The following is a 23781-nucleotide window of genomic DNA, read 5'->3' as shown; positions in this document are numbered from 1 at the left end:
TTTCTGCATTTGGAATAGCTTGCCTGCCACTGCCATTACCTGTAGTGCCAACAGCATTGATCCTAGCCACTCTACCTTGCATCTCACCTTCTCCTGCCCATCTAATGTTTACTATTTCAAAAGGTAACAAAGATCACCATTATGCAGTCTACTGTATGCATCTCCCAAGACAGAATTTCTTCCCCTCCCTTCCCCTTCAAAAAACAGCACAGAAAATTAAAAGGCTTCAAATGTATTTTAATAAGGTGATGCTGCATTACTGCTCCATTTCTCAGAAAAATTTCAAATTGAAGGTATCAGGAACAAATCAAACATAGTACACCAATAAAAAATGCACAGCGTAACTACCTAAGATAGGCAAAGCTAAGAGCTACTGTCAGACCTTCAACACACAGCAACCCTGTTCCCAAGATTGTACTAGGCCTATCAAGAAAAGCTGTGAACAGCAATATCATAGACACAAAAGGTCATTCATTCTTGAGCACTCCTTACCCAAGAAAAAGATGGAGGCAAGTTAACACAAGACTTTTTTTTTTTTAAAGATATATACTAAAATGAAAACCTCTAAGAGAAAATGTCTTCCTTAGGACATGAAGGGGTTATATATGAGATATAACAGAACCGTATGTATGCTGTAACCTCTGTGGACATTTGTCTGAATTCTCACCTGGGAGTGAATGGAGGAATTGGGCTAGGTCATTGGAGGATGTTTAGGTTTTGTGGTATATATGGCAGTGTCTCTGGGGTTGAGGGGAATAAAGATGAAACATGATGGACAAAGGAAGAAGAAAACAGGAATGGTCAAGATTAATGGAGCTCTCTGAGTTCATTTTGCTATGGTTCTCCAGCCCCTCAACAATCAACACACTTCAGGAATGCACCAGACCGCCTTGATAAAGCAATATACCACAGACTTTGATTTGTTAACTACCACCCCTCCCTTGCCCTCTGCCTCCAAGCATACTCCCTAGAGTAGTACAGGCAGGGAAGACCTATCTATTGGGAAAACCCCTAACACTTTTCCAGGGTAGAATTCTTGCTAGTCCAAAAAGGGCCTTTCTTTTAAGGGTTGTGGGAAACTAGACACTGCAACTTTATTTAGTATCGGCGGCGTTTATTTGGAGCAAATTCAGCTCCAGGAGCTGGGCGGTTGAATGCAGGAGGAGTTCCACCAATTGCTCCAATTCCTTCCATTGTAGCAGCTTGGCCGAAACGTTCAGTTGTTGGTGGGGTCTTAAAAGAGAAAAAGAACAATGTTACAACAGAGTGTCTGTCCTCAACTTTCCGCTTTTCTATGGTCTTCCCACTACAGGCCATTTCTACTTAACTGGTCAAGACTCCTGACTGCTAAAGGCAAGGTACCCAAGTCTGCTTAGAGTTCTAGGGGAGAAACTTGAGAGGAACAGAAGGCTGTACTAGTCACAGCTTCATAATTTAGCTTTTTATCCATATTATATGTACAATTGAAATTCCTACTTGAATAGGTTCTATCCAAGTCCTTTTTCCTTAGTCAGGAAGAACAGGCTATCATTTCTGTAGCAACCTTAAGTCTCTCTATAGTCTATTCCATTTTGACATTTGAACCAGAACAACTTCTGAACTTTATGAACCATGAGGCCCCTGAATTCACATCCATTATACATAATAATAGCTAAGCTTCCTTGACTTCTCCCTCTAAAGAGCAACCTGCTGGCCAGGCAATATGGTGCAAGCATTTGGAAGGTAGAGGAGGCAGGAGCATCTCTGTGAGTTCAAGGCCAGTCTGTTCTACATAGCGAGCTCCAGGACAACTAGGAGTACAGAGATCCTGTCTCAAAAACCCAAAAACCAACAAAACAAACATAAAGCAACTTGTTTACTGAGGATAATGATTTACAATCAATCAATGGGACAGCCAGACAGAGGCTATTGTTTAACTCCAAGGTTAAAATAGCGTCTGGTATTGAATTTTCTCAAGATTACAAACTAAAAGATCAGGGACACGGAATAGTGAGACAACACTTGCCTAACATACATCAGATCCTAGGTTCAATCATCCTCACCACCCCTAAACATCTTAGGTTATATTTTATGTATACCAATTATCCTAAAAATCTGTACCTGTAACAAAATCGAAAAACTCAGGTAGCAGATGCTGGGCAGATAGCTTAGTCAAGTAAAGTATCTGTCCTTCAAGTTTAATTCCCCAGCATCCAGTGTTAAAGACCAGTCAACCTAGCCTAATTGGCAAGTTCCAGGTCATGGATGACTCCTGAGGAATGACACAAGCAGTTGACATCTAGCCACACACACGCACGCACGCACGCACGCACGCACGCACACACGCACACACGCGCACACACACACACACACACACGCGCACTCCTATCCACAAAAATCAGACCCCAGAGGTTGAGACGCTCCTCCTATCACTATTTACAGTTATTATGAAGCCCTGCAGTTTATTACCAATCCCAAGGTTCCATCTGGCATCATAGTGGCAGGTCCTGGAGGAGCTGGGGTACCAGTTGGCACAGGAGCAGGGGGCATGGCGCCTCTATTGTTTATGCCCATAGCACCTAAAGCAGAATAGTATGATCAGTATAGGGGAGAGATTATCAGTCTCTTCCCTACCAAGAAACAATTCAGTAGAATCCCCTACTCCCAGCCTAAAAGCCCTAATGTTCCTGGAAATGTCGAGTCATTTAATGTGGACTAGGAAGAAGCTCCATAACTCAATAGAGATCAAATTTAGAAAGAAAGAAAGAAAGAAAGAAAGAAAGAAAGAAAGAAAGAAAGAAAGAAAGAAAGAAAGAAAGAAAAGAAATTAGGCTCTGCAAGTATGAGGATCTGAGTTTAAATCCTAGACTCCCACATTAAAAAAAAAGTCAGGCATGGCAGTAAATGCCTTTAATCCCAGCATTTGGCAGGTGGATCTCTGTAAGTTCAAGACCTGCCTGGTCTACACACTGAGTTCCAGAACACCAACAGCCAGAGTTACATAGTAAGATCCTGTCTAGAGAGAAAAAAAAGAGCTGGGCAGGGCCTTGTGAGGCAGACAGGCAGATCACAGCAAGTAGCCAGCCAATGTGGCGGGGGGGGGGGGGGGGGGGGGGGGGGGGGGAGACGACACGAGACACGACAGGCAGGCAGTTCTTTGGTTACTGGATACCTGCTGCTCTATTCTATAACTATCCTTTCTCCTCACCACCCCCAAAGGTAACCAGAACTATTTAACTCTTAAGTCAAGTCCTTACCTCCCATAGCCATTTGGCCCATCCGTAACTCTTGTTCTCTCTGAAAAACAATACAAACTCAACACAGTCCAAGACAACAGTTACTCTATTACAATCCACTGATAACACAAAGAACATAAACAGTGATGACACACTAATGCCCTCTTGCCATTTATACAGGGACTTCAGGTAACAAATTAGAATTTTCTACTAGGAACAAAACAAGGCAACAGGGGGAAGAAAGAGCTAATTTCTTCTGGGGGCTGCAAACCATCTAACTACATGGGTAGCAGTGGATTAGCCAAATCTGCTACAGGACTCAATTTATCTCTTATTGTCACTGGATATGGACAACAAACAGTGGTACTGGCTTTTCATCCTAAAGTTGCTGCAAGGCAAGAGCTCTCCTTCAAACCTTACCTTACCTCCCTATCAAGGTCTCTTTTTTCCTAAATGGAATTTCATAGCACAGAAAAACTGGTCATAACCTGATATTCTAACAGACATTTCATGGTACTTTTGTCCTTCACAACTGGCCTGGCACATCATGGGCACATGGGTGATATACCGCATCAGGGAAGGTTCCCTTGAATCCTTCTTGCTGTCGCCGCATCATTTCTTCTTGTTGCCGCCGCATTTCTTCCTCACGGCGCCTGCGCTCCTCTTCCTGCCTATAGAGTTACCAAGGTATTTTAAGACAGATAAAGGCATTCCAGAACATGAGCACACTACTTGAATAGAAAGATTAACACAAAGAGACAAGCCCTACCAAAAACCAGCACAGCTTGCCAAGTACAAGGGCAACACCCAAAGGAATCAAGAAACCAGCACCCAGCTCTTTCCCTTTAGTGAAGCCCTAAGGCAATTCCTAGAACCAATGCAGCTAAAACATCTACCCAAAGGGAGAACATGAGAAGCAGTAGAAATACTTGCCAGGATTTACCAGGAATGTATCAGGGAGAATGTGGTGAGAAATAAAAGAGCATTACTCTTTGGAGTTGTCCGAAAAAAGGTTAAATAGTTACAAGGCTATAGAGATGGCTCAGTGGATAAAGGTGCTTAGCAGCAAGGCTGCTGAGCAGTTCAATCCCTAGGAGTACACATGGTGTGGAAGGAGGGAATTGATTCTGGAAGTTGTCCTATGGCCTCCACACACTGGGGCATGTTCAGGGCCCCAAACAAACAAACAAATATTAAAAAGTAAAGAAGGAGTTACCTGAGCTCTAGCTGCTTTCGTTTCTGAACCTCTTGGTTATGCAGCTCCTCCATTCTCCGAAGCTCTTCTTGACGCCTCATCAAATCTAGCAACACATTGAGACTTTTTGATTCTCTTTTCATATATACAATAACTTTCCATAAATACCCAGAAAGCAAAGATGTTGACTAGACCCAAGCTATAAAGTCATTTTGGAAGAGGGAACCTCAATTGAGATTGGTCGGCAGACAAGCCTATGGTGCATTTTCTTGAATGATGTAGAATGGCCCAGCTCATGGCAGGTGACCCAGGCATAGTGGTACACACCTTTAATTCCAGCACTCAGGAGGCAGAGACAGGTGGATCTGAGTTCAAGGACAGCCTGATCTACAGAACTAGTTTCAGGACAGGCAGGGATTCACAGAGAGACCCTGCCTCAAACAACCCCCCCCCCAAAAAAAAAAAGAGAAAGAAAGCAGGGTGGACAAGCCATGAGGAGCACCTAACACTCTCCATCACTTCCTGCCTCCAGGTCTCTGCCCTACTTAACTTCCTGCCCTCGCTTCCCTCAATGATGGACTGTTATCTGTAACTTTAAGACAAAATAAACCCTTTCCCTCCTCAAGTTGCATTTGATCATGGTGTTTTGTTTGTTTGTTTTCTTTGGTTTTTTGAGACAGGGTTTCACTGTGTAGTCCTGGCTATCCTCGAACTCACAGAGATCTGCCTGCCTTGCCTCCTGAATGCTGGGATTAAAAGCATGCACCACCACTGCCCAGCAATCAAACCTTAACTAAGACAATATATAATCCCAGAACGACCATCCAAGTGAACTCAAACCTTGTTGTTTTCTTCTTCATACAATCCATTTAGTATTCTTCTATACTCCAAATCCACCCCCCTATCTAGAACCAACGAAGTATTTCAGGGAACAAAAGCAGAAATTTGTCTTTTTTCTACTGAGAGACAAAGAAATTACTGAACAAAAAATGACATTTGATATTTATTCTAGTTTCACTACTTACAGGCCTATACTTACCCTGCCTCATTAGCATAACCTGGTGCTCATGGCGTGCTGCCTCCATCTCCATCTCCAGCTTTTCACGAGCCTCCTTGATGTTGCGGTCCACTTGATCCTGCTGTTGCTTCTCCATCTCAATGAGTGCCTTCCAGCGCATGGCATACTCATACTCAAAGGATCCAGGCTGTGCAAATCTGGGTGGCTGTTCTCGTTCCCTATAGACAATAAATATCATGTATGGTATTACTTTGTCCAAGATTTCTTAGAATCACATTCTTTTCTTTGAACCAAGTGAACACATATATATGCATATGCACACATATACACACATATACATATGTACACACACACACATACACATACACCACCACCATCACCAAAAATGCATAAGAGTCAACCTATCTGGACCACATACTTGTGAAATTGCTGGTTTTTTATAACCAGCTTCTCTGGAAGTCCCTCCTCATCATCTAACTGGTCCATAGGCTCCACAGTTACAGGCCGAGGAAATCTGGGGGAAAGAAGGAGTTTAGTGTTCATGAAGCCATACCCCAACAAGCATTTGCCCTATGTGTGACACTGGCATGATGAACTAATTAGGGATCAGCATGATGAACTAATTAGGGATCAGAACTTCAGAACTGGACTACTACATTTTTGACAGGAATGAGAATTTGCCAAGGATTCAAACTGTAAGCTAGGCTGGTCTCAAGTTAATGGCACACCTCCTGCTTTAGCCACCCAAGTGCTGGGATTATAGATGTGAACTACCACATCTAAACATATTTCTGAAGAGATTTTTATATCTAACCCCAAATAATTGAGTCCCTCTTACTGGCACTATGGATGATTTGGAGTTAACAGCCCAGGTTTCAGATCTCTCAATAAATATCAATAGGTAGGGAGAATACTTATAATGTTTGATAACTCCAGAAAATGAAGGAGAAAATGCTGAGATAGTACATTCAACAAAAAAAAAAATTCCAGAATTCTAAAAATTTAAAACGGGAAAATATGCTATGGTTATTCCACATGTATGTTCTTCCTGCATGTATGTCATTGTACCACATCTGCCTGGTACCTGCTGAGGCTGGCATCAGATAGATTCCTTGGAAGTTACAGATGGCTTTTTTGTTTGTTTGTTTTTGGAAACAGGGTTTCTCGTGTAACAGCTCAGGCTGTCCTGGAACTCGCTTTGTAGACCAGGCTGGCCTCAAACTCACTGAGATCCACCTGCCCCTGGAGTGCTGGAATTAAAGACGTGCACCACCACTACTCGGTGATGATTTACAGATGATTTTGAGCCAACAGGTGGGTGCTGGGAATCAAACTCAGGTCCTCTGCAAGAGGCATCTCTCCAGCCTGAAAAGTTATCCTCATACCACTTCTACTAATTTATTATCTAGGGCCAGCAAGATAGTTCAATGAATAAAGGCACTTGTTCATGCAAGCTAGGCAACCTGAGCTTGGTCCAGAAACCCATGTAAAGGTGGAAGGAGAAAACTGACTTCCCAAGTGTGTATCATGGCATTTATATTTACTATTTAAGATTATACCGACACTCATATAACCACATGAGGTTTGGCCAATGCAAAGTCCAGAACCACAGTACTGGACCAGAGATTATTAGAAGGGAGTTGGCCCAAACAGCAGTAATGAAAGGCCAGAGTGCATCTGTTGGATCTGAGCCAGGCCAAACAGTGTAATCCACCCCATCAGGACCATCAGGGGTGGGGAGACAGAAGCCTCACAGTGCCGCAGGATGAGAAGGTTGGATGGCTCATGGGAAATGTAGATTATGGCTAGGTGGATAGTGGCTCCTGTTCATGCTGCCATACCCAACACTGCCTTTTTTGACTGAGAGACAGATACAAGTACTGAGGTCCTTTTGTGCCATATTGGACTTTGCTAACATTCCTTTATTAGTATCCTCTTAGCCGCCCCAAAGAATCAGGAAGTAAATGAAACTTAGATCTCAGCAAGTTCCTGAAGCCTACAAGGTTCTCAAGTCCCACCTTCCCAAAGATATATAAGCAGTAATTAATTTCTGGGGAGAGGAGACTCTAATAAGCAAACTCTGTAAACCAGCTCTCAGCAAGCTGTGTAAGGAGCTCCGGGGATGCGACTTCTGTGAGTTGTCAGTGTTGGAGTGAACTTTTAGTGATGTACCTAACTTTGAGTCATCCATGCTATTGTAAGTAAACCAATAAACTCAACAGTCCACTGGAGGGAAAAAAAAGATTACAGAAAACTTATTAGAAAAGCTGAGTTAGTGTTAAGTCTTTAAATGAAAACAGGATTACTAGATGTAAACTCTCCATACCAGAGAAAGATTAAGGAACTTCAAACCATTGTCTGAAAACTCTACTTACGTGGTAAGCAAAAAGGAACCTTCACTGCATCTATCCAGAGCCTTCCGAGCAGCTGGCTTCCCTGAGAACTCAACAATGCCTTTCCCTGAGGGCCTTCCTCGGTCATCCACAATAACCACAGCCCTCTCCACCTGGCCAAACACGGAAAAGGCTTCTTCCAGCAGTTCGTTGGACACATACTGAGGAAGGTTGCGGACTGTAAGGGATGCACTGTGACAGGCAAAGCGCACACGTAGCTGCTTTCCACGGAGTGGCATATTATCCAACTCCACTTTGGCAATTTCTGCTAGGGTTCGTGTTTCCTGGGAAAAACAAGAAAATTAGAATTTAACAAAGACCAAATGAACAGCAAACAAAATGTACCTCAAAAAACTTGGTGACTATGGTGACACATGCCTTTAATTCTCAGGAGGTAGAAGAGGCAGGCAGATTTCTAGGCCAGCCTAGTCTACATACTGAGTTCCAGGGCAGGGTCACAGATGTATACTTAACAACTCAGAATACTTAACAGTTCAAAATATTTTAATGTACACCAACACACCAGAATTACTTCTGTCCTAAAAGAATAATTATTTTATGTGTATGAATGTTTTTACTATATGTATTATTTATGTACAATGTGTGTACCCGGTGCCTACGGAGGTCAGAAGAAGGCATCAGATCGCCTGACAAAGAAACTTATTTAGGCCAGGCAGCGGTGATGCACACCTTTAGTCCCAGCACTTAGGAGGCAGAGTCAGGCGGATCTCTGGGAGTTCAAGGTCAGCCTGGTCTACAGAGTTCCAGGACAGCCAGAATTACATAGTGAGACCTTGTTTCAATAAACAAACAAAAAAAACACCACAAAACAGCTGGGCGATGGTGGTGCATGCCTTTAATAGCAGCACTCAGGAGACAGAGCCAGGAGGATCTCTGTGAGTTAAGGCCAACCTGGTCTAAAGAGGGAGATAGATCCAGGACAGGCACCAAAACTACACAGCGAAACCCTGTCTCGAAAAACCAACCAACCAACCAACAACAACAACAAACCCCACCAAACAAAATCTTCTTTCTCATATACTATTCCTAAATCAAACCAGATTTTTTTTGTTTTGTTTTGAGACAGGGTTTCTCTGCCTAGACCAGGCTGTCATGTCTCACTCTGTAGAACAGGCTGGCCTCGAACTCAGATCCTCCTGCCTTTGCCTCCTAAGTGCTGGGATGAAAGGTGTGCACCACCACCACATCGGTTTAAGTCAAACCAGATTTTAAACATAAAATCTGCATATAAAATTGGTGGCAGCACACTTATCTAATATGTATAAGAATCTGCATTTAATTCCCAACTGTTTCCCTCAGAAAAAAAGTGGATATACATAACTAATATTAAAAGATTTTGAAAAGATAAAAATAACTTGTCCTCCCATCAGGGTTTTAAAGAGTAAGACAACATTGCATAAACCTTGATAATCACTAAAATAAACTTCATTTTCACTTAACCCAAGCATGCTGGTGATGTGTGTCATCCAGCACTTGGGAAGTAGAGGTAGGAAGCCTGCAAGTTCAAGGAAACCCTGGGGTTAGATAATGAGATCTGCAAGCAAAAATAATCCCCATACTTTAGTCCTTGTATTCCAGGCAAATAAACCTATATTAGCTTTCAAGCCTAGTAATCTTTTTGTTTTGTACCATTAACTATTAGTATATAGACAACGTTATTATTTTTACTGCTTTCTTTTCCATATTCACTCCCATCTTCCCTATCTTTCAAAGCATATGCACCAAAGCTCAGTTACTCACCAAGCGAATAAAGCCAAAGCCTTTATCCTTATGAATGAAAACTTCGCCTGCTTTCCCATATTTCTCAAAAAGTTTCCTCATTTCCTCCTCGGTGATGTCAGGGGGAAGATTGCCCACAAAGAGACGGCTTCGCTGGGTGAAGGTCTTCTCTCCTGGTTTCCTAAAGTTCTTCAGGTCAATAGTTAAACCTTCATCTGGAAGAAGACAGTCAAAAGATTAGGAAGAGAATTAGTCATATCCTTCACATTGTTTCTGTGATGAAGACAAACACCACTTCCCAATGCAACCTATCCAACTCATCAGTAAATGGCATCTTAGAACGTGAAAGCAGTGGCGGAGGTGTACACCTCTGATCCCAGTACTCAGGAGGCAGAAGCAGGCAGATCTCTTGAGTTCAAAGCCAGCTTGGTCTACAGAGTTACAGGACATCTAGGGCTGTTACTCTGTATCAAAAAACCCAAAACCAAACCAAACCAAACCAAAAATAATGTGTGTGTGCACACACACTATATATATATATATATATGTCTGTCTGCATTGAGTTCATAGGCAGATACCCTGGAACTGAAGTTAGTCAGTCACAGGTGGTCATGACCCATCTGATATGGGTATCCAGGACGGACCCTGGATCTTCTCCAAGTGCAGTACAGCTCTGTTCTTAACTACTGAGCCACCTCACCAGCCTCTGCTTCTATTGCCTCCCTTTAAAAAATGACTTATATGTATGTGTATGAGTGTGACTATGTGCCATCTGTGTATGAGCCCCCGTGGAAGTCAGAAAAGGATGCTGGATCTCCTGCAATAGGAATTACAGTTGGTATGCCTTATGCAGATGCTGGGAACCTAACTCAAGGCCTCTGGAAGAGGAAAAGTGCTCTTAACCACTAAACCATTTTTCTAGTCACCCCCACACCATCAAGTTTCTATTCTTACAGGTACTCAGTTTCCTAAAGGAACAAGAAGCATGCAAAGACTTTGCTTGTTTTTGAGACAGGGTTTCTTTGTTTAACAGTCCTGGCTGTCCTGGATCTCACTCTGTAGAGCAGGCTGGCCTCGAACTCACAGAGATCCACCTGTCTCTGCCTCCCAAGTGCTGGAATCAAAGGCATGAGCCACTACTGCCTGGCTGGAATAATTTTTAAAATGTTATAAAAAATTCCACACAGCACACAGCCTTAATCCCAACACTCAGGAGGGAAACAGAGGAGGCAAGTTCTAAGCCAGCAGCCAAGGGCTACATGCTGGGACCCTATCTGGAAAAAAAAAAGCCAGGGACTCCTTTAATCCCAGCACTCGGGGAGGCAGAGGCAGGCAGATTTGAGGCCAGCCTGCTTTACAGCCAGGACACAGAGAAACCCTGTCTTGATAAAAGCAACAAAAAACCATGAAACCATTCTCAATGGAACCAGTTACGCCCTATCACCCACCATCTACTTACTCTGGCTGCTGGCCTGCTGTCCATTTGCAGGTATTGGTGGGGGTGGCTGCTGCTGTTGCTGTTGCTGCTGCTGATGGTGCGGCTGGTGGTGATGTTGATGATGCTTCCTTGGAGTATGGTTCTGCTTCTCCAAGTTAAAGGTTTTATTGCTCTGCATGTTTGCACCCTATAGGAAAATGTGGAATGTCAAATATCCAGTATTTAGGATTTAGTCAGTTACCTTCCTAATGGTTTACATGTCATTAAAATTATCTTGGTATTCCACCTTTTGTGTGATTACAACTGGGTTTTCTGAATAATAAAGCATATTTTAGTACAGCCTAGGATATTTAAGACTCTATTTCAAATGAAAATCAATTCCTTTCCCCAAACCAGCCCTATTGTGTATTAAAGCACATTTTAAAAATATTACTCCCAGGCCGGGCGGTGGTGGTGCATACCTTTAATCCCAGCACTTGGGAGGCAGAGCCAGGTGGACAGACCTCTTTGAGATTGAGGCCAGCCTGGTCTACAGAGCGAGATCCAGGACACTCACCAAAACTACACAGAGAAACCCTGTCTCGAAAAACAAACAAACAAATTACTCCCAGGGCTTGTGAGGTTGTGAGGCAAAGGCAGATCTCTCTGAGTTCGAGGCCAGCCTGGTCTACAGAGCAAGTTCCAGGACAGCCAGGGCTACACAGAGAAATCAAGTCTTCAAAACCAAAACCAAATACAAAGAGTCAGGCCTGATAGAGCATGCTTTTAATCCTAGGACTCAGGAAGCAGGCAGATCTCTGAGTTTGAGGTCAACCTGGTCTACATAGTAAGTTTCAGGATAGCCAAATGCTGCAAGTGAGATCCTGTCTCAAAACAAAAGTGAACAAAAAACCATAAAGGGCCAGGCACGGTGGGAGGAGGGTGGTGGTGCTGGCACATGCCTTTAATCCCAACACTTAAATTTTTTTCTAATGTATTTATTTAAAATACATCTAGTGCTGGGTGGCAGTGGCCCATGCGCCTTTAATGGATCTCTAAATTCAAGGCCAGCTTGGTCTACAGAGTGAGTGCCAGGACAGCCAGGGCTACACAGATAAGTCCTATCTCAAAATAAATAAATAAATAAATAATAAAATGGTTCTAACTCCAGCTCAATATAATCAAATGCTATCTTCTGGCCTCCATGGGCACCTGCCCCCACCCCCACATACACATAAATGAAAAAAAAATCTTTCAGAAGTTTTTAAATTAAAAAAAAAAAAAACAGCTCAGTGTAGACTTATTGTGGTGGCAAAGGCCTTTAATCCTAGCACTCAAGAGGTAGAGACACGCAGATCTGTGTAAGTTCTAGGCCAGCCTGGTCTACAATAATGAGTTCCAGAACAGCCAGGGTTACATAGAGCAGCTGTCTCAAAAAAATAACAAAAGGCAAAAAGTAAACAAAACTACCATAAAAAGTTCAGGAGTCTTGATCATCTCCATCACCTAAAGCAAAGTTGACTGTAGAGACTCCAAAATTAAGTGAGGAAAGTATGGATTGCAGAGTTGGAAGACTTAAGTTTGAATTATGGTCCTAACACACTATGCAGCACTACATAGTGAACTCTGTATCAAACAGGCACTCAGAAATATCTGTTCCTTGATATGGCTACGAGGATCAGTGAATAACTCACTACTGGCATAAACTGAGCACTCACTAAGCAGTTTTTTTTAAAGATTTATTTATGTGGCCAGGTGTGGTGGCCTTTAGTCCCAGTATTCGAAGGCAGAGGCAGGCAATCTCTGGTCTACAAAACAAGTTCCAAGACAAAAGACCAAAGAGAGAAATTTACGTGTATGAGTGTTTTGTCTGCATGTCTATGTACCAAGTGTATTATGTGCCTTATGCCCTTTGATGCTAGAAGACAGCGTTCTAGTACTGGAGTTACAATTGCAAGCCGCTATGTGGATGCTGGAAATCAAGCCCAGGTACTCTAGAAGAGCAACAAGTACTCTTAATGGTTGAGCCATCTCTCCAGCTCCTATACTAAGTAATTCTTAATCACGATAGCAAGATACATGACTACCTAAATAAAAGAACCAATACATCACAGGCACTTAAAACTAGGGTTTGAGAACAGGTTGTGAATGAGCCCAAGAGTGAATGGACTGAATTTATATTTCTAGTAAAGTAAAAGAGAAGCAAATAAAAAAAGACAAAATGGCCAGGCGGTGGTGGCGCATGTCTTTAATCCCAGCACTCGGGAGGCAGAGCCAGGTGGATCTCTGTGAGTTCGAGGCCAGCCTGGTCTACAGAGTGAGTTCCAGGACAGGCTCCAAAGCTACACAGAGAAACCCTGTCTCGAAAAAACAAACAAACAAACAAAAATGTTCACTTCTGTCATTTAAAAACTGTAAAGAGCCGGGCGGTGGTGGCGCACGCCTTTAATCCCAGCACTCGGGAGGCAGAGGCCGGCGGATCTCTGTGAGTTCGAGGCCAGCCTGGGCTACCAAGTGAGTTCCAGGAAAGGCGCAAAGCTACACAGAGAAACCCTGTCTCAAAAAACCAAAAAAAAAAAAAAAAAAAAAAACAACTGTAAAGAAAGGCAAGATGACTCAGAGCCTTACAGTAAGGGCTCTTGCCTCTAAGCCTGATGACTTGAGTTCAATCCCTGTGCTCTACATAGTAGGGGAGAACTGGGAGCTGACTGACTCCTGCAGGTTGCTCTCTGATCACACACATATACACAACGACACAAAGATACAGACACACAGATAATATAATAATGACCAAAACTTTGTATGTAACCAAGCCTGGTCTTGAACTCTGATCCTACTTCCAGCTCTCAAGTGCTTGTTTTATAAGCATGTCTATCTAACCATGCCTGGCTGAAAAGCTGAGTCTTTAAAAAACAGAGGACTATCATCTTAATCCAAAGATGGTTATCCAGTCAATGAAGATCCTCTACTCTGAATTCAGCTGAAGCAAAGCTGTCAATAAAAGGGGCGGAAGATTTTTCCACAGATATTGCTATTATAGGATACCTTTATAAAGGAAAAATTATCTCCTAAATTGTGACACATCTGACTAACTGTTGGTTTTAGTTAAGTATATACAAAAGTTTTTCTATTCTTTATTTTACATCTGAAGACTGCTTCAAGAGACAGAAAATGGGCCAGAGAGTCAGATCAGTGGGTAAAGGCACTTGTTAACAAGCCAGTCTTGAGTCTGATCCCAGAGGGGGAAAACCAACCCCATGAAGTGATCCCATGATTCTCTACATGCATACCACAGTACACACAAGCCTATACATATACACACTAAATTTTCTTTAAATTTTAAGACAACAAACAAAACAAAAGCTATTAAGATATTCATGCTTGTCGGACAGTGGTGGCACACGCCTTGAGTCCCAGCACTCTGAGTTCGAGGCCATCCTGGTCTACAGAGAGTTCCAGGACAGGTTCCAAAGCTACAGAGAAACCCTGTCTTGAAAAACAAAACAAAGATATTCATACTTTTCTAATACAGGAATAAGAATCACACTCCTAGACTTAGCCTAAAAAATTTTAAACTTCAGAAAACTAAAAAGCCCAAACAAAAAATCCTACTGGAGCAGTACTCAGAAGGTTGAAGTGAAAGGAAGTTCTGGGCCAGCTGGGGGTATAAAGTTAAGTCTTTACCTCAAACCCAAACAGCAGGGACTGGAGGGACAGCTCAGCAGTTCAGAGCTCTCTTGCATAGGACATGAGTTCAGTACCTAACACCAATGTCAGGTGGCTTCCCGACCTGGTTTCCTTTTTTGGGGGGTGGAGAGTGTGAATGTGTGTGTGTGTGTGTGTGTATGTGAGAGAGAGAGAGAGAGAGAGAGAGAGAGAGAGAGAGAGAGAGAGAGAGTCTGAAGAAAGGGTGTGCAGCTGGGTGGGTAGAGACAATCTAGGAGGAGTTGGGGAGGGCTAAGTCTGATCAAAATAAACAGAATGAAATTTTTTTTTTCTATTTTAATAAAGATATACAGGCAAATCACCCACTTACATAAAAAAGTCACAAATTAATAATGAAGCATTTTTTTAAACCACAAAACAGCAAAAAATGAAAAATTTAAGGTATGGCCATGAAAGTATTCACCATGATGGCCTTTATGGAAATGAACAATAAAAATGACTGAATTACCAAAGATTAAAGGAATAGGTCATACTTAAGTTTTTAGGGGGTTTCGAGACAGGGTTTCTCTGTGAAACAGTCCTGGCTGCCCTGGAACTCACTCTGTAGACCAGGTTGGCCTCAGACTCAACGGAGATCCACCTGCTTCTGCCTCCTGAGTGCTGGATTAAAGGCATGTGCCACCACCGCCCGGCCCGTACTCAATTTGGAAACATCTCACTGATGGGAATCACATGGCACTGAAAATTATGAGGACTACATTGTGTGTGAGAGGGAGAGAAAACTGTTTGTTCAAGAGAGAAATGAACAGTATACAGACAAAAAAATCAAAGTACCTGCCTTGTTCGTAGACTATTGATAATTTTCCATTTCACCAATTTATTTAACAAATATTCAATGAATGCTTACTATTTTGCTAGGTGCTATTCTAGATGGACATATCATGTTTTGGCCTTCAGAGCCTACTTTTTCTGTGAAAGATAAAATAGACAAATTACACAGGACTTAAGAGGTTAAGTAACAACCAAATACAAAAACTGAGCCTGGCGGTGGTGGCGCCAAGACAGGCAGGTGATCTCTGTGTTCAAGGCCAGCCTAGTCTACAGAGCGAGATCCAGGACAGCCAGGACTGTTACACAGAGAAACCCTGTCTCAAATACATACATACATAAATACAAACAAACAAAACCCGGGAGAGATGAGGCACAGATAGGCTATCAGGGGGCTGAATTACCTGACTGAAATGCTGACATTTCGACTTCGACTTGAATTCTCACATGTCTTTTTTTGAGACAGGGTTTCTCTGTGTAGCCCTGGCTGTCCTAGAACTTGCTCTGTAAACCAGGTTGGCTTCCAACTCAAGAGATCCACTGTCTCCCACTGGGATTAAAGGCATGTGCCACCACACCCCTCACAATATTTCAACCACATTTCTCAGCAATATTACAAAGCACCAGAAATTACAGTAAGATACTTATTAACAACCTGCGTTCAATCCCTAGGACCCTTATAGCTAAAGGAGAACTGACTCCCACAAGTTATCCTCTGACCTCACATACATACACACACTGAATTTTCAAAAAAAAAAAAAAAAATGGTCGAGACATGTAGTCCTGGCTATACTATAGCTTACTGTATAGACTAGGTTAGTCTTGAACCCAAAGACCCACCTGCCTCCCAGAGTGCTGCTGGGATTAAGGTATACACCTCTATGCCCAGCTGGGCCGGAACCCACGTCTGGCCTCTGAATTTAAAAAACCGGGTTGGGGATTTAGCTCAGTGGTAGAGCGCTTGCCTAGCAAGAGCAAAGCCCTGGGTTCAGTCCTCAGCTCTGAAAAAAAAACCCCCACAAACCCAAGACTGCCATGGTGGGTGGCTCATGCCTGTAATTCTAGCACTCTGAGAGCCCAAGGCAGGAAATCATGAGTTTGAAGACAACCAGGGCTATACAGACCAGGAAGGAGAGAAAAAGGAAAAAGAAAAAAAGCAAGCCTGGTCCCAACACCCATATTTAACAATTCACAAATGCCTATAATTCCAGCTCTAGTTAGTCAGATACCCCTGGCCCTCTTGGGCACCTTCATGTGCACATACCCACACAGATATACATAAAAAACCCACGCTAATAGTTATTATCATCATTATGATACACCCTTTGTGATGGCTATTCTTGGTTGTCAACTTGACTACATCTGAAATTAACTAAAACCCAAGAGGCTGGGTATACCTGTGAGGGATTTTTCTGAATTAAATCACCTGAAGTGTGGAGAGCCACCTTTAATCTGTACTGTACCTTCTGGTGGCAGCATGTATACAGGACATGGAAGAATGAAGCTTGCTTTCTTTGCCCACTTATCCTCCATCTCAATGGTAAGTTCATTCCTTCACAGGCACTAGGGTCTACTTCTTCAGGATTCCAGTGTATACTGAAGACCAGCTAAGACATTCAGCCTCAAGGACAGAATAACTACAAGGCTCTTGGACTTCCCATTAGTAAACAGACATTGTTTGATTAGCTGGACCAAAGCTGATTAGCCATTCTAATAAACCCCCTTTATATGTATCTAAATAGATAGATTCATTATCAGTTCTGTTCCTCTAAAGAACCCTAATAAACCCTTATAGTCATTAATATAGTTTTTTATAATTTTATTTTCATTGTGTATATATTCGTGTGTGTCTGTGGTTTTGTGCATGCAATTACATTGCCTGACGAGGGTATGACAGCCCCTGGAGTTGGAGTTTTGGGGAGTTGTGAAGCCTCCTGACATGTTTGGGAACTGAACTCAGGTCTTCTTCAAAAGCAGTAGGTGCTCTTAACAGCTGAGCCATCTCTCCTGCCCCCATCTCTATCTATCTGAAGTTGCAAATTAAGGAAAACAGTTTGTGGGAGGCTGAAGAGATAGTTTAGAGGTTAAGAACACAGGCCTGCACAGAGAAATTCTGTCTTGAAAAATAAAACAAAAATCCTTGTTGCTCTTGCAGAGGACCCACAACCATCTATAATGTAATTCCAGTTCTTCCGACCTTCATGGACACACATGACGTAGACATACATACTGATGAAACATCCACACATGAAATAAATGAATAAATCTAATTTAAAATAGCTATTAAAATATGCCAGCCTGGGGTAGCAGTAGGTAGAGACAAGTGGATCTCTGTGAGGCCTACAGAGCTAGTTCCAGGACACCCAGCTACACAAAGAAACTCTTGTTTCCACCGTTTCCAAAAGGAAATGAAAAAAAAAAAAAAAAAAGAAAAGAAAAAAAAAAAACACCAAAAAAAAAAAATTACAAAGAGAAACCAGTTTGTAACTTTCTTCTTTCCGATACATAATGAACAATTACCATGTAATTAAATCTTTAACATGGCTGGTCATGGTGGGGCACACCTTTAATTCCATCATTAAGGAGGCAGAGGCAGGCAGATCTCTGGTCTACACAAGTTCCAGGGTAGCAAGGGCTACATAGAGAAATCCTGTCTCCCTCTGCCACCTCTCCAAAAATAAAGACTAACATGAATGGACAATATTCAGCTGTTAATCATACCCTATTGTGTTGGACACTTTAGGTTCTAATTTTTACTATTAGAATCAATGCACATAGATATTATCTTTAGGCACATCTGCATTTAAATATTCCTTTCACAGCTTTCATCTCTGCTTATTTACTTTCCTGAGACATTACTATTTTAGTTTAAACATCAATGCACCATTTGATGTTCAGCTTTTCCTCGTTTCTGCAATGTCAACATAATTTTAATGCTTACATAAAGTAATCTGGATATACACTAATTTATTAAACTACCATAATTTAGGTTGCTTTTAGTTTTTTCCTATTACAGCACAGTAGTGCTTTTAGCTTTGTTTACTTATTAGGAAACAGAATCTAGCTTTGTGATTCTCACTAGTATAGTTTTCCTGAAAAGCCATAATTTTAGTGATTTATTGGCAAATAAAGCACTTTATTTTTTAAGTTTTTTTTTCAAGACAAAGTTTCTCTGTGTAACAACTCTGACTGCCCTCAAACCTGGAGATCTGCCTGCTGCTGCCTCCCTAGTGCTGGGATTAAAGGTGTGTACCACCAAGCAGGGCTCCAGGCAGTGATTTAAAAACAAACTGGGTAAAGTGGCTTATTTCTCTAACTCTAGCCTCTGCTGTTTGACGTCAGCCTGGGTTATAGTGTAAACCTGTCTCAAAAAGGAAAAAAGACATATAAGATGTGGTGGTGCACACCTGTTAATTCCATTATTGTGTAGGCTGAGATAAAACAGTTCTAAGAAAGCCTTGGCTATGTATCAAGACTCAACACCTCCCCCTTCTCTAAAAAAAACAAAGAAATAAAAGTGCACCCCAGAAGCAGTTGGAGATGGAGGAAGGTATTAGAATCAAATCTTTAAGTGCAGGTATTAAATGTCCCCCTTCCCCTATCTCCGAAGTAGCCATTTGTGCCACTAAATTTACCTTTCTCAGGTTGGAATCCAAGAAACATTTTTTCTCAAGCCTTTGATTACAGTGACACTCTGTAGGCCGAGGTAGGACAAGCCTCAGGTTTCAGGCCAGCATGGGCTACTCAAAGAGTTCCTGGCCAACCTGAGCTATATATATAGTGAGGCCCTGTCTCCAAAAACATACAAAAAACTGGGCATCCTAGCCCACTCCTTTAATATCAGAACTGAGGAGGCAGAGACAGGTCATCTCTGAGTTCCAGACCTAAGTTTCTCCAGGCCAGCTATACTACACAGTGTAATTCTGTCTTTTAAAAAGAGAAAAAAAGATATTCTAAGCCATTTATTTCAAGGGAGGTTGTATTTTGGCTTTAAAAAGTATATTCTGAGGCCGGGCGGTGGTGGCGCACGCCTTTAATCCCAGCACTCGGGAGGCAGAGCCAGGCGGATCTCTGTGAGTTCGAGGCCAGCCTGGACTACCAAGTGAGTTCCAGGAAAGGTGCAAAGCTACACAGAGAAACCCTGTCTCGAAAAACTAAAAAAGTATATTCTGGAAAAAAAAGAGGATGAGGGGGAAGAGTAACCAGAATGCATCATAAACACGTATGAAATTGTCAAAGAAAAGTGATTTTTAAAAAGTACACTCTGCAAATTAAGACAATATATTTACTGCCCATTAAAATCCAGGCAACAAGCTGAATGTGGTGATGTACACCTTCATTCCCAGCTCTCACTCAGGAGGCAGAGGTAGGTGGATCTTTGAGATAGAGGCCAACCACGTCTACACGGTGAGTTCTAGGCCAGGCCATTTACCAAGTGAGACCCTGTCTCAAAAAAAAAAAAAAAAAAAATCCAGGCAATGTTCTGCATTTGCATTGCTTCATTTAGTGCCTCCAGATGTTGTTCTTTTGAATTAAAACAGAAATCTAAAAAAATACTTTACCCACCCAGGAACACACCAGTGTAAGGAATGGAACCCAGATCTATTGACCTCTAAAACTCAAAACCATTATGCAGCAAAGCCTTCAACTCAATTTAAAGTCCAACAACTCAGTGACTATGTCACCTAACTTGTGCAATCTGTTAAGATGGAGCGATGAATGATAGTTAGTGACCTTAAAGGAGTGGTTAACTTTAAGGCCTAAGTGAGATACTACTACAAAAGCATTAGCTACCATCCAGGAATAGATGAAGCACTTGTTCCTGAAGGAAGACTACCATTCCTATTTCCACTTAAGAAATAGAAATGTTAAACAAATGTCATCTCAGGAGGCAGAGAGGCACTCTTATGTAGACCAGGCTGGCCTCGAACTCTGAGACCTGCCTGCCTCTGCCACCATGCTCGGCCATGAATGACTTAATAACCAAATTGCACACCTTTATGTTTTTGAATAAAGATCTCCACTATGCTAGTTTTTATAATCTTTCCCTTCCATGTAGTCTTTTCCCAAAGTATGCACTTGCCAATGAAGGTAAGGTTAAGTAATACTGCGTAAAGAACCTGAGGTACCACTGTATACATGGTAAGTACCAAGCACTCAAGATGTACTTACTTCACCAACTGCAGCAATATAATTTCAAGATATATGTGCAGAAATAAACTTAGCAACACCTAACTACTGGTCTTCAAAAGGAGATCGGCAGCAAGGATTCCTGTCTACTTGTGTGTCCTAAGACTATGATGAAAAAGACTGTTGCGAAAATTAAAGTGTTAATGAGTAGAAAGACTGTAGCTACTGTATGTGATACAAGTGCACACGTGGTTAGGTACAGGACCACATTAATCACAGGCATCTGAAATCTAAGTCACGGATCTCTCAATTTTTGGAAGAGTCAAATTACTAAGTGGAAAACTGCTGGAGAAATACAATGTGGATTTACCAAGCTGAAATGGCCGCCTGGTGGGCCATCCTGAAAGCTGTAAAATACAAACACGGTAAAGGTTGCTGCTGAGTTTTTTTTTTCAATTTAATAGCAACGAAGTTGTACAAACATAAATTTAAGCACCATCCCCTATTAGAGCAGCCAGAATTGGGGGGGGGGGGGAGACGACACAGCTCAGTCACACTTTAATGTCAGATTTTAAAAAACCATTTAGTTTAAATAACATGAAGTCTACCAAAATTAATTTATTGTCAATGTGAACTCCGTATTCAACTGAGCATCCTGCACTTTACCTGGTAACCCTAACTCCTACACCTACCTTTACTTCGCTTTGAGCACAGCAAAGAGTCTGTCTCCCAGTCCTCTCTAACCTCGACTTCTGTTAAAAACACAAAGAAAGGTGTCAGCTTACAGTAAGACTTCTGCAAAGTGAAAAATACTCGAAAGTAAAGCCATAAATTTAAGTTTAATTTCGAAAAACGATGTCTAAAAATGGCTAGGAAAAGCTTAAGCAAGAGGTTTGGAAAAAAGGCGCGCGCGCGCGAGGGTGGGGTGGGGTGGAGGTGTTTCATGAACTTAGCTCCAAAACGCAAAGGGGTCTGAACTAGCAAACTTCCACTTGAAAGTTGTTTTCACGAAGAATCATAGCTCCAGGGGCCCCACAGGCCCTCTCGGAATTAATGGCCTCGCGGGGCTGAGGAGGAGGAGCGTCCGACAAAGCAGAGCGCCTCCTCCTCCTCCAACCACGACTTCAGGGATTTCGCATAATAGACCCCACACCCTCCGGCCCGGGGCGGCTCAGAAGCCGCCAACTTATGGTGGCTAAGATTTGGGATGAGTAGCACAAAAGACCCAGGCAGGAAAGCAAGAGAGGCATGAGCTGAAGCCCCGGACGGGTATGCAGCGGCGAGCGCGCCGGACCTCACGGGTGGGCTGCGAAGGCCCTACGCCGAGGGGAAAGGCCTCATGGGGCCTTTGAACCCATATCCTCTGTCCAAACTCGGCCTCGCCCTAGCCCCTTCCTTCGCAGATCGTCGCAGGGAGCCCCACGGCCCCCTCCAGCAACCACCGAGCCGTCCCCAAACTCACCCAATGCCCACAGTTCTTTGCTCAGAGTAACGGCGACGCTGCACGGCCTCCACCGTCCCGAGAAAAGAGCGCGCGACCGCCGGAAACGAGCCGACGGAGCTCGGTGCCTCCCAAGGGGTCAGTGTTCGATTCCTGATTGGCTAGGTGAACTGCCAATCAAAGTTTATCTCCAGAGGAGGACTCATTTGTCCGCCATTTCTTAGATTCTATTGGCTACCCACTGTCAAAGCCTTGGGTTCGTGTGAACGACAGATGGGGGACAAAGAGCGAGGCTTTGTACCTTATGCGCATGCACCAGAGGCGCTCCGTGAGAGACGGAAAAGGAAGGGGGAGGGGAGCTAGCCGTGGAAGGTAGGAGGTCGGAAGGAAAGACTAACCAGCCCTGCCAAGGACTGAAAGACCTAGTGGTGGGAGGAGGGAAAGAGAGAACTAGGGAGAGAGGAAAAGTGGAGAGAAAAGGGGAGAAAATGCGTTCGTAGGCGTGAGCTGAGAGTTTTACACTGCGCCTGTGCAAAAATCTGGAGTAACAATGTCATTGTATTCTATGTGGCAGAGCTGGCCGTTTGCTACTGGATAAAAGTGCCCCGCCATGTTTCTTTTTTCACACTTCCTCAAAGCCTGCACCCCGGTACTCTGTACGATTTTAGTTTCCTTTCCCAATGCTGAGTATATTCGGGAAGTGCAACTGAAATGGTCATGAATAAAGGGGCAGGAGGGTGAGCGATTTTGACACTTTAATTTCTGTGTCAAAATGTAACCCAGAGCTGTAACCCGCACTATTTCCATGGTAACCAGAGAACCCGATAGGCCAAACATCACTAAGGTTCCCATCGCCGAGAGACTCAACAGGTTGGTCGGCAGTGCTGGGGCCAGTATGTTGGAGGTCTTCACATCAGACCTACGCTATATCCCATAGGAAGCCTATCAGGTGATAATAACCTTCGTTGTTCCATAATGCCTAACTCACCCAGGCAGTTAACCAAGGATTACAAGGTTCAATTGATAGGCACCAGTGGTTAATTCCTACTAATTAATTCATTCTCTGGATGGCAGATTATCCCAACAGGCACTACCTACCTTACACTGGGACACAATGATCTGGACTTGTGTTGTCTAATAACATTTCTTACAATGTTGGGAAGGTTCTGTGGTGCCATTCAACACAGTAGAGATTACAACCCTGTTTGTGTGTGTGTGTGTGTGTGTGTGTGTGTGTGTGTGTATCAACATATGGCTACTAGCTACTATATTGGATATATTTAGCCCAATGGTGTAGTGGTATTGTGTTCCCCAAAATATTGTGCACCCTAATAAACTTATTTGGGGTCAGAGAACAGAACAGCCACTAGATATAGAGGCCAGAAAATGGTGGCACACATGCCTTTAATCCTATCACTTGGGAGGCAGAGATCCATCCAGATCTATGTGAGTTTAAAGCCACACTGGAAAAAGCCAGGCGTCATGACTCATGCCTTTGATCCCAGGAAGTGATGGCAGGAAGCAGAAAGGTATATAAGGCGTGAAAATCAGCAACTAAGGCAGGTTAAGCTTTTAGGCTTTGAGCAACAGTTCAGCTGAGATCCATTTGGATGAGGACTCAGAAGCTTCCCGTCTGAGGAAACAGGATCAGCTGAGGAACTGATGAGGTGAGGTAGCTGTGGCTTGTTCTGCTTCTCTGATCTTCCAGTGTTCACCTCAATACCTGGCCTCAGGTTTG

The 23781-nt window shown here is 42.9% G+C and overlaps 1 protein-coding gene across 1 annotated transcript; it reads right to left on the bottom strand.

Annotated features, from left to right (window-relative positions):
• Positions 1-216: 216 nt before the first annotated feature.
• Positions 217-22197, bottom strand: Nono (non-POU domain containing octamer binding). The gene is made up of 12 exons (XM_059250734.1): positions 22065-22197; positions 21295-21354; positions 11021-11186; positions 9583-9776; positions 7804-8105; positions 5847-5942; positions 5450-5646; positions 4432-4516; positions 3784-3886; positions 3237-3276; positions 2449-2558; positions 217-1233 (listed from the first exon to the last, which is right to left on the bottom strand). Exons 3-12 carry the CDS (start codon positions 11175-11177, stop codon positions 1099-1101), a joined length of 1419 nt encoding a protein of 472 aa, XP_059106717.1. The 5' UTR covers positions 11178-11186; positions 21295-21354; positions 22065-22197; the 3' UTR covers positions 217-1098.
• Positions 22198-23781: the final 1584 nt, after the last annotated feature.

Source organism: Peromyscus eremicus, chromosome X (assembly GCF_949786415.1).
Source record: "Peromyscus eremicus chromosome X, PerEre_H2_v1, whole genome shotgun sequence".
Lineage (NCBI taxonomy): Eukaryota > Metazoa > Chordata > Mammalia > Rodentia > Cricetidae > Peromyscus > Peromyscus eremicus.
Note: the sequence above shows the minus strand (reverse complement) of the source record. Positions and strands in the feature narration are given on the sequence as shown.

What these genes read in the sequence shown, in the direction of transcription:
- Nono (XM_059250734.1), bottom strand. Translation starts at nt 11,177, where the DNA reads ATGCAGAGCAATAAAACCTTTAACTTGGAGAAGCAGAACCATACTCCA. An exon ending in GGTTATGCTAATGAGGCAGG is followed by an intron (nt 4,517 to 5,449) that starts GTAAGTATAGGC and finishes ATGTGTTGCTAG; the next exon opens with ATTTGATGAGGCGTCAAGAA. An exon ending in CAGATGGAACCTTGGGATTG is followed by an intron (nt 1,234 to 2,448) that starts GTAATAAACTGC and finishes TTCTCTTTTAAG; the next exon opens with ACCCCACCAACAACTGAACG.